Here is a 10,799-nt window from a genome sequence, read left to right on the forward strand (position 1 = left end):
TGAGGAACCAGTCCCTGGGAGCCAGTCTGGCTCACCAATTTCAAAGAAACTGTCTCCAGTGCCGAGTGATTTTAAACAGTGACTTTGATGATGATTTAAACATTTAGATATATCTATACACACACACACACACACACACACACACACACACACACACACACACACACACGTACAGCAACTAAAAAGCCGGGGAGTGCTACCTGGCACTTGTTAGCTTGGTTAGCTTCCTGCCAATTTACACTGGGAATTTTTCATTTTGCTATATTCGCATACATTAAGTTTTTACAAAAGAAAGATAAAGTTTTCCTGAGATGGGGAAAAAAAAATATCTGTTCTTCTGAAGCCATCTTCACTTGGAAAACATTCTTTTCCTTTTGGTTTTTCTTTTTCTTTTTTCTTTTTTTCTTTTTTTTTTTCTTTTCCCAGTCAGCAGAATTTGCCTGCTAACTGCAGCCATGAGAACCACATTCTTCCCGTGGGGTCAAGTTAAGTTCTTACAAGCTAGGGAAAGGTCACGTTTGTTGTTCGTCTTTCTGCCTACTCAATTTTGAGGGGCAACTTGTATTATTACCTCTCTTCACCCAGTTTGATTTATGATCTTGGAAGTCAGGTCATTCTTTCCTAGGTTGAAGAAAGAAAGGGGGGGGGGGGGGCTCTCCTTGAGCTAACACCTGATAAAATATCTGAAAAGGTCCCTGTAGACCTTGACAGAGACACATAACTACTTCAGCCCAATCTGATAAGGCAACCAGAAAACTTTATCAGAGGAAAATGTAGCCTGCCGTGGTGCAGCTCAATGGATGAGCCTTTTTATCTGAAATGACAGCCTTCATACGATAGGGAAAGCTGCAGATAAGAAACAAATTGAATTGTCCCAAATCCGATTGTCTGCCCCTGCTTCGAACTGCCACACCTGCTCGGATGGGTCAATGAGCACCTCTTGGCATGGTCCCCCCAAGGGGTCTGAAAACATTGCAAAGTGGTGAACTTTGAGACTTCTGCGTTTATTCTGCGATTATAATTAACCTGCTCGCCTGTTACTATCGATCAGCTCTGAGGAAAGGCATAGGGTTTGACTGCATTTCTGGAAGTAGTACTGGAAGTTTAAATGGGGTGGGGGGGAAGGAAGATAAGTCCATCCGCAGTTGGGAGATCCCACAGGACATAGCTTATAACCCAGAAAAAGCCCCACCCATCCTAGATGTGTGATTTTTTTTCATTTCTCATAAAAAAAAAAAAAAAAAGAAAGAAAGAAAGAAAGAAAGAAAGAAAAGAAAATAGTCTGTGGCTGTTCAGCACAGAGTAAAAGATAGCAACAAATACCACTCGCTGAGGCATTTTTATGACTGTAAACGTGGACTTGCTTACCTGGCTAGATTAGACTTATTAGTAAGGAAGGATATTTATTGTATTTATTTGCTTATTTACTTTGGTTTTTTCAAGACAGGGTTTCTCTGTGTAGCCTTGGCTGTCCTGGACTCACTTTGTAGCCCAGGCTGGCCTCAATCTCACAGTGATCCACTTGCTTCTGCCTCCCGAGTGCGTGGATTAAAGGCGTGTGCCACCACACCTGGCCTTAGGAAGGATATTTTAAATACAGTAAGTTGAGTACTAGGCTCCTGCAAAAATGCCAAAAGCCAGAAAACCAAATTCACTTCACGGAGATAAGAAGTTTGAATATCCTGGTCCAACGCAGATTAGAAAACAGCAATAGATAAAGCCACAGGCCACCTGCCAACCCCTTACACAGAACAACCTTTCCCAGCCTGGGGTTTCATTTCTAGTCTGCAACCATAGCCCATACTTGTCTTTATTTTGAGAAAGAAAGAAAGAAAGAAAGAAAGAAAGAAAGAAAGAGAAAGAAAGAAAGGGAGAGAGAAGAAAATAATCGAGAAGAAAAATAAAACAAACCAAGTCTACTTTTCCCCTTTTCTTTCTCTGCCTACCACAGCTACCTCTGAGGCAGCTGGTGAAAATGAAGAAGAGGTAACAGATTTCTTTAGAAAGAGTTTTTGAGAGTGCTGGGGGTGGGTAGGGGTGGGGGTGGGCAGCCAACAGTCAGTCCCTCTAGAGTTAGAAGAACACCTGGCTCTGAATTTGGCGGCTCTCTCTCACGCTCTGCAGACCAACCTCAGGGTGTACAAGGCTGGGGCTCCTATTGATGTGCTCAACCCTTGTCAGCTCTAAGTGGGAACGGTGCAATGGGGACTCAGAAAGACCCAGGTCCTGTAGAGATACTTGCCTGCAGGAAGCAAGGAGCCTAGCTGGAAAGCTACCATGTAGAAGGGAACCTGTCAGTCAGCTGCCATGAGCCTGGTGGTTCTGGATGGCTCAGTGAGGCAGTGTGGGAGGAGGAAGCTGTGAATCTAAAGAGGTTTCTTTTTGTCCTAAGGAGGAGCTCCTCCTGCTTGCTGCCAGGCCTGGGTGGGGAGCACAAGGCTTTCTGAGTATCACTTTCTTTCCAGCGAACAGAGACCAGCACCCCCACCCCAAGGACAACATAGCAATCAGTCCTACTCAGCTGAGGTCTTCCAACTTCTACTCACAGTGGGCTATTGTGTGGCGAAGGCTACCATCTCTTAAAAGGCTGCTAGTATAGGCATGTTCACAGACAAGACTATAAATAGATATTTTAACGTAGATTAAAACGGATTCAAGGTCAACGCCTATTATCCCCGCTCATATTATTTTCCTGTTTTCTGCAGAAGGTGGCAAAAGAGCAGCGGTATAGCTAGATAGCCAATAAAATGTGTGAGTAATCCACTCAGAGACTGCTCCACGAGGCCTCGTCATGATCTACCAAAGGTCAAACAGTTCCCTGGAAGTTCTTCTGGGCAGCAGGCCAGCTCAAAAGAATCGGGCTTCTAGAAAAGGCCAGGAGACCCTCACAGTCCCCTCATCTCTCAGCAGAAGCAATAAAGAACCTTTGCAGTGGTTTGTGTCCTAAATACAGCACCACTCCTTAACAGTGGAGTGCATGTGTGCCTTTTCTGGGGGGTGGGGAGCACAAGGCTTTCTGAGTATCACTTTCTTTCCAGTGAACAGAGACCAGCACCCCCACCCCAAGGACAACATAGCAATCAGTCCTACTCAGCTGAGGTCTTCCAACTTCTACTCATAGTGGGCCTTCGTTTTTGAGATGAAGTCTCCCACTAAACTGGGAGCCCACTGATTGACTAGACTGGCCAGTAAATGACAGTGGGTAAGTGAGCTTGCCTTTTCCCTCTCCCCCTGCCCCAGCACCAGGGTTACCAGCTTGAAACACTGCTTTATGTGGGTACTGGGGATTTGAACTCAGGTCTTCATGCTTGCACAGTAGACACCTCACCATCTGAGCCATCTCTCCAGCCCCAACTCTATTATTATTAAAGGCTAGTTTAGGTGACCAGTGTAAAAGGTTGGTGGTTTTCCAGCATGTACTCGTCTTAACATCAGCTGTGGGAAAACCAGAAGTGGTCACTAACTACCAGGTATCAGAGGATTTGCTCACAGGCGAGAAGGAGAGCAGGCAAATCACAGCCACAGAGAGCAGAATGAGATGGCTGCGGAGAGAAGGGACCGAGGAGTTGGTACTGTTCTGCAGGATGATCAACATTCTGGAGATCCACTGCACAGCAACACTGAGACCTGACACTGAACTGCACGTGTAGAATGCAGGATGATAAAGAAAATCTTATCAGGCCAGCGAGATGGCTCGGTTGGTAAGGGCACTCCCTTCCAAGCTTTAACAACAGGAGTTTCCTCCCCAGAACTATGTGGCAAGTTGTTTTTTTGGCCTTCATTCATTTGTGTGTGTGTGTGTGTGTGTGTGTGTGTGTGTGTGTGTGTGTGTGTGTGTGTGTAAGGTAGACATATATATCTATGTATGTGAATAAACATAACGTATTTGTTCTTGTTTAAATAAAATAATTATTATTTATTATATGTTTAAAAACTACACCAAAACTAAATTCCACCAGAGTTCAAATGTACTCTTAAAGATTTAAAATTGTGTTTTATGTGCTTATTTATTGTATATGTGTATGTTTGTGCATGTCCATTCACAGGCCACAAATGAATGTGCACATGCAGAGAATAGCCTTCAGGAATCAGTTTTCTCCTTTTACCATGTGGACTCACAGGGTGTGTGTGTCTGTGTGTGTGTGTGTGTGTGTGTGTGTGTGTGTGCGCGTGCGCGTGTGTGTAAAGGGGTTGTTCAGAACTCAAATTGTCAGTCAGACTTCATGGCAAGCTCATTTACCCACTGAACCATCTTGCCTGACATAGTGTGTTTATTATTTGGTAGAATTATAAAACACAAAAATGGTTAAGCTGGCCAGACAGTGGTGGCACCTGTCTTTAATCCCAGCACTTGGGAAGAAGAGGCAGATAGATCTCTGTGAGTTTGAAGCCAGCCTGGTCTACACACACACACACACACACACACACAGAGAGAGAGAGAGAGAGAGAGAGAGAGAGAGAGAGAGAGAGAGAGAGTATTCCAGGACAGCCAGGGCTACACAGAGAAATCCTATCTCGGGGTGTGGTGGGGAGGGGAGGTTAAGCTGACCAAAAGTGTTTTCAATTATACAGCACAGATGGGTAGAGCAAGCTGCTTTAATTTCTTTCTTTTTCTACCCCTTAGGCTCCCCATAGACAATCAATGTTACAAATTCTTTGCCTATAGCTTGAGGAAGGTTTTCAGAGATAATTTGTGTATTTGTTCAAATGAGTACAATAGTATTTCCCTGTTTCTTTTGACACCAGGAAGAGTGCTGCACACACCTCCTGCATGTCCAAGTGTCTTAGAAAGGATCTCATGGGGTCCAGTGGTGACTCCCATCATCCTCTATGCTCAGGTATGTGTGCAGCATATGACCACCTTCCCCTGACGGTGTGCATTTATGCTACTTCTGGGCTTTGTTATTGTGGATTGAAAAATATGCCGCAGTATGTACCTCAGACTTAATTATTTGGAGTCTAACGCTCCTGTCAAGGCTATCTGCTGTGATTTGACTGCTTTACCAACGACGCTCCACAAAGGCGCTACTAATGAAGATTCCCACCCATAGGTCCCCGACACCTCACAGCATGTTTGTTTTCTTAGTGCATTTAAAGAAGGGGGAAAAAAAAATAACAGGGAAGGGAACAGAAAAGGGCATTATCTAGAACTGTCTCCTGAACATATTCCGCCAGCAAATGTGGCCTGACCTTTTCATGGGACACAATCCGGCAAGTGACAGGTGTCGCTAGAGGCAGAGACACACCCCAGGCCACCCCAACGCACCTTCCCTATTTAACTGGTTCTCCACTTAGCACCGCAAACCAGTTCCCACTCTGATTGACCTGCGCAGGGTGGCAACCGGAAAATTAAACAGCTTTGATTTTCTTGAAGACTGACAAGTTGTTCTTGAGCTGAATAGGCTACTTCAGAGATCACAGAGGTCCCTGTGAACCAACTGGCCCTGAAAGCAACTGGCCTAATTGATAAAGCAGTTCCCAAAAGACCCAACAAACACTATGGCATTTTCCGCTGACCTCAGACACTCTCTCTCTCTCTCTCTCTCTCTCTCTCTCTCTCTCTCTCTCTCTCTCTCTCTCTCTCTCTCTCTCTCTTTCTGTCTCTGATAGAGTGACACCTTTCGCTTTCTGGATTGTTTCAATACTGCCGAGCATTACACACACTTATTTCCTTCTTTTATTGTCATTGGGGCCTCAATTGACTCCATTCCCTCTCCCCCAAATGCTTTAAGAATAATAGAATTGCTTATTACTCTAAGAAACAAAAGAATTACTTTCCCTTAGTAAATTATAATTCTTAGACATTTCAGTAACAGCTGTAAGCACATCATACCTTTTACAGTCTATTTATGTCTAATCTCTCTCTCTCTCTCTCTCATCTCTTTCATTACTCTTTCCCTCTCTCTCTCTTCTTTTTGCTTTAAGTCTGAACATTGCCTTAACAGGTATAAAAATCAACTAGACTGGGATATGTTACACGCACAATATAAGTCTCCTACTTTAAGAATATATCTCGGGATGGGGCGATGGCTCAGAAGTTTGGAGCACCTTGTTCTTCCTGCAGAGGACTTGGGTTTGAACCCCAGCATCCACAGGGTGGCTCACCACAACCACACACTCACAACTCTCTTTCCAGGGCACCTGCTATCCTCTTCTGGCCTCCACACTTCACTTCTAGCACCAGACACATATGTGATACACATACATGCAGGCAAAGCACTCATACATATAAAATAAATAAATCTCTAAAAAAACATGTTTTTTTTTAAAGAGTACATCTCCAGCATTCTTGGCACTGCATTCTTTAAAAAGAGATGGCCGTTTTTTTCCTGCTGTAGGAATGTTACAGCACACATATGCAGCCCTGGGAATATAAGAACTGCTTGACTAGCTGCATTGGAAGCTAAACTTCTAAAGTCCAGTAAAACTAGAAGACACGATGTGCTTCTACACAGCCACAGCCACGCACGCACGCACACCAGTATTCTCAACCCTAGCACCTGCTCACTGAGAGCAGCACAGGCTTTCTCTCCGGTGGTCCCACATGTCGAGAGCCCTCACCCTTCCCGCTCTCTCTGCTCTGAAACTTTCCGGAGTTTGTCTTTTTTCTTTTCTTTTTTAAGCAGGGGGTTGCTATGTAGCTCACACTAGCCTTGAGTGCTCAGTGCTCCTGCCTCAGCCTCCTGAGTGCTGGGGTCACAGGTGTATGCCACCACACCCATTCTGTGTGGTTTGACCAGGGCAGGGCAGAGTCCTGGGGCAATTACCTCCCAGATCTCTACTCAAATATTTGCTACGTGCCCAGCATGTGCCAGGCACCTATATATGAATAAGACTCTGTACCTAACTAGGTAAGGTCACAGAATTCCATTATTGTACCTAATTAATGCTTCTAACAGTCACTCCAGGGTCCTGGGTCTGTTGAACTTGGAATGAACTAAAGTTCACATACGTTACAGTCAGGGCACGGTAATTTCTTTCTTGCTAACTTCGTGTCTTTTCACACGTCCCTGTTGGCTTTTATCATCTCGATTTCTGCCTTATTCCAATAGCCAGCACAGCAACTTGTTGGCTGTTGGCTGTTAATACCAAAACAGTCCAACCTCCTAGAAAAGAAAATGGCATCTGCTTTTTTCTCCTCAACACAAATTTAAAATGTCTCAGACTTCTGAATCGATCTCTGAGATTCACCTTTGGAGGTGAATCTATGATTGAAGCAAAGCACGAGCTGTGTTGTATTATTGTGTCCTATATTGTATATGTACATATGCGCTGAGTAAGGGAGTGCACTTGTCTCTTTCTCTCTTTCTTGTTTTTCTGTTTTGTTTTGTTTTTGTTTTGAGACAGGGTCTTTCTGTGTTAGCCTTGGCGGTCCTAGGCTTGCTTTGTAGACCAGACTGGCCTCAAATTCACAGCGATCCGCCTGCCTCTGCCTCCCCAGTGCTGGGATTAAAGGCATGTGCCACCATGCCCCCTGGCTCCTCTCTTCCTTGTTTTAACTGCAGGTCCAGGTTCCTTTCCTAGCAAACAAGACCTAATGCAGATGGCACCCTAGGTGGACACCTCCAAGGGTTCAGAGGGAGCTTTTTTCCTGCTTTCTCTGTTTTGTTCTCAGCTCATTTCCCCGTACCTTACCACACTGACTTATATCTTACCACAATTTTCATATCTAATTAAAATAAACAACTATCCTGGCTCATCAGGGACTGTTTCAAATTTCATACTTAAATTTTCAAGTCCTCCAAATACATTGAGGCATGACAACAGAGTCTCACGATGCCCGCTGTCCCCTCATGACAATCCCAGGCATTTTTTTCAACACTTAGCTGTAAGCAGGGCTTTCCTGTGGGGGTAAGGATGGGGGTGGGGGTGGGGAGAATGGGGGAGGTAGGGGTGAGTGGGGGGAGATGTCTCCTATTGTTTTGCTTGCTTTATGTGGATCCTGGAATTCAGGGAACCTTCTTCAGCCCGCATGTACAGTCACACAATGTCACTGCATTTTGTTTTTATATTAAATACAGGAATGTCTTCCTCTTTGGATGGGGATTTCACTCTTTGCTGTATCCAAACACCAAATTCTAACTCTTTTTTTTTTTTTTTTTTTTTTTAGATTGGGACTGCTATGTAGCCCAGGCTACCCTTCCTAGTTCTGGAATTACAATTGTGGGGCAGTTTATTCCTTCTAGGAGTTGGGGTGTGTTGGAGGGAGCTCTGGTACTAAGGATGCAGGCCAGGGCCCTACAGGTCCACTTCCAACCTCCACCCTGCTCTGTCTCAAAGGCCAGAGCCACATTGGTCCGCTGACCCTCCTTCCTCTGGGTGCAGACTGCTTGGCTCTGCAGGGGAGGAGGACATTGGTAGCCACAAACCCAGCCCTGGCGCCAGTCCACTGTTAATCAGTTTACCTGTGATGTATATTTGGCTAGACTCCCCTCCCAGGGGGACCTTCCATGGCCACCCAGGGCCAGAGAATAACTTTAAATCTCTTCAAAGCCAGAGCCTCCACTCAGGAGACAAACAAGCACCCGGGAGTGGCAAGGGATAGACTTTACTCTTCAAAGTGACAGCAAACGCAAAAGGATTTAGCACTTAGTAGGTAGTCAATAAATGTTAACTTTGTTTCTCAGGTCTGTGCTTCCTCCCTTCCCCAAGAGCCAGCTCTGTCCAAACTCCACCTCCAAGCCTTCCCAGATATTCTACACCAGAATAGGGTCTTCAGCATTTACAGGAGTGCACAGCCACTTTCCTTTCCGCCCTTCCCCCCGCCCCCTTCCCGCCCCCCTCCCCCGTGCCCCAGCCCAAGTGGCCAGGACCCCTCTGAAAGTTACTTCAGTAGATTGGGTAAGTGGACAAGTTCGTTGTCTCTCCTGGATAGGCCTATTGGCCACTGTTACTGGTAACCTGGCCTTCCTCAGATGAGGAGGCCCTTTAAAAATCTCCACTTAATTTAGGCATTATAAAGAAGGCCCTCTGCCCTGTCTCCAGTCACTGATCTAAGGCATCTGACCAGGACAGTGGCACCGGCACCGTAGAACTTCACAACTTCACAGTATGCCTGAGGACTCAACTGGGCTAGGCTCCAGTTTAACCCACCTCTGGCAGTCTCCTTTGCTGATCTCTTCATTATTTCCGGTGTGAAACCACCACCACCACCACCACCACCACCACCACTCCCCGCCACACGCCGTCGCCCCCCTACTCGTCCTCCCCTCACCCCCTCACCCCCCGCCCCAGTCCCTCTGCCGCCGCCGGAAAGTCATCTATCTGCCACCCAGAGGGATCTTCCAACCTGGCTGCCAAATGGCGCAGGTCTCAGATTTGATGAGGACTCACAGGAAGGGATGGAGGGGGTGGGGGGCTGAGTCCCAGGTATCACATCGCCAGACTGCTCCAGCAGACCCAAGAGAACCCAACACCTCCCACTGTCACCAATAGGCTGTGCAGACAAGGCCACCAGTTACAGAAGGACGTTCGTTGCTGGACTCCTGGTAGCCTGGCCACTCATCACCACTATGGCGGCCCACAAGCACGAGCCTCCAGCTTCCAAGCTGCCTTCCTGGAGGCTCCTTGCATCAGGGGTGCTCCCCAACCCCAACACAATTGAGAAAGTTGAATGCCCCAGAGCTCAAGGCTCTTTGATACTCACCGAGATTGGGGTGTCTGGCAGGGTTGGCCCTTCCCGGTAGGCTGTGCAAGACTGGGCTGTCAAAGGGGCCGGCGGAGGCCGCCGCAGCTGCGGCCCAGGACGCACCCACATCGGCCATGTAGGCTGGGTAGGGGCTGGAGTAGGAACTGGCGAAGCCAGGACGCCCATACTGCTCACGGCCGCTCAGGCCAGCGCCCGCCGCCCCACCGCCACTGCTGTAGGCTGCGGCTTCACGGGCGGCAGCGGCAGCGGCCGCGGCGGCCAGGGACCCAGTAGTCCCCGGGAAGGAGAAGCGCGGGGACACGGGCGGCGGGGTGTAGGCGGCTCCGTCGGCTCCGGCCTGGCTCCAGCCCGGGCTGCCTTGCTGGGTTCCAGGCCCTGCACCCGACGGGGCGGCCCCAGAGCTGCCACCCGAGGTGGCTCCAGACGCAGCGCCCCCGCCTCCGCCCTGTAAGTAGGACAGGCCCAGCACAGAGGATGGTACCCGCGGCGTGGGCACGTAGACCGGAGAGGACGCTGCGCCCGCGCTGTGCATGAAGGCGCCAGGGCCTCCCGCTTCGTAGGCGCCGGGCGGGGGGCCGTGGTTGGCGGCCATGGCCAGGCTTTGGTACATCGCCCCAAGCTCTGCACGTTGGTGTCCTCCCTTTACTTGCAGGTCAAGGAGCCACGGGGGCACAGCAGATCAAAGTGACAAGAATTAAAATGCAGGTGTGCAGAACTGCCAGGAAATCGGAGATCAAAAATCAATAGGGAGAGGCCCAACTCGCTCAAAATATATACGAATTAACTCCAGCATCAGAGTAGCAATCTCTAGGCTCTGATTTGTTCAGGGGGGGAAAAAAATCCCAAATTGGATTTGTGGTTGCTCCAGAAGGCAGTGCCGGAAGGCCGACTCCACTTAAAGGCCCAGAGGATGGAAGTGCCCAGGTTGATGCTAGGCTCGAACACCTTGCGCAGGTTTTCAGATCACCCACCGGCTGGATGCGCCTACTCCTTGAGTTCCGCCTGCTGCTCGCCCAGGCGCAGCTGTTGGCTCCCCGCGGGGCTCCAGCGCAGAAGGATGAAGTGGGCTCCTTCCCTTCACTGTGGCTGCAGTCCTGAAGGAGAAAAGACAACGGTGAGAGTTCACCCCAAGACTTTCAGAGCCGCTGTC

The 10,799-nt window shown here is 48.1% G+C and overlaps 1 protein-coding gene across 2 annotated transcripts in view; it reads right to left on the reverse strand.

Moving 5' to 3' along the window:
* Gata4 (GATA binding protein 4) overlaps positions 1-10,467 on the reverse strand; it is a 34,301-nt gene extending 23,834 nt beyond the window's left edge. For both annotated transcript variants that reach the window (XM_051160677.1, XM_051160676.1), the window contains exon 1: positions 9,647-10,467. In XM_051160677.1, coding sequence (XP_051016634.1) covers positions 9,647-10,259 — 613 coding nt within the window. In that variant the 5' untranslated portion in view covers positions 10,260-10,467. The remainder of the gene's footprint in view (positions 1-9,646) is intronic.
* Positions 10,468-10,799: the final 332 nt, after the last annotated feature.

Source organism: Acomys russatus, chromosome 18, assembly GCF_903995435.1.
Source record: "Acomys russatus chromosome 18, mAcoRus1.1, whole genome shotgun sequence".
Lineage (NCBI taxonomy): Eukaryota > Metazoa > Chordata > Mammalia > Rodentia > Muridae > Acomys > Acomys russatus.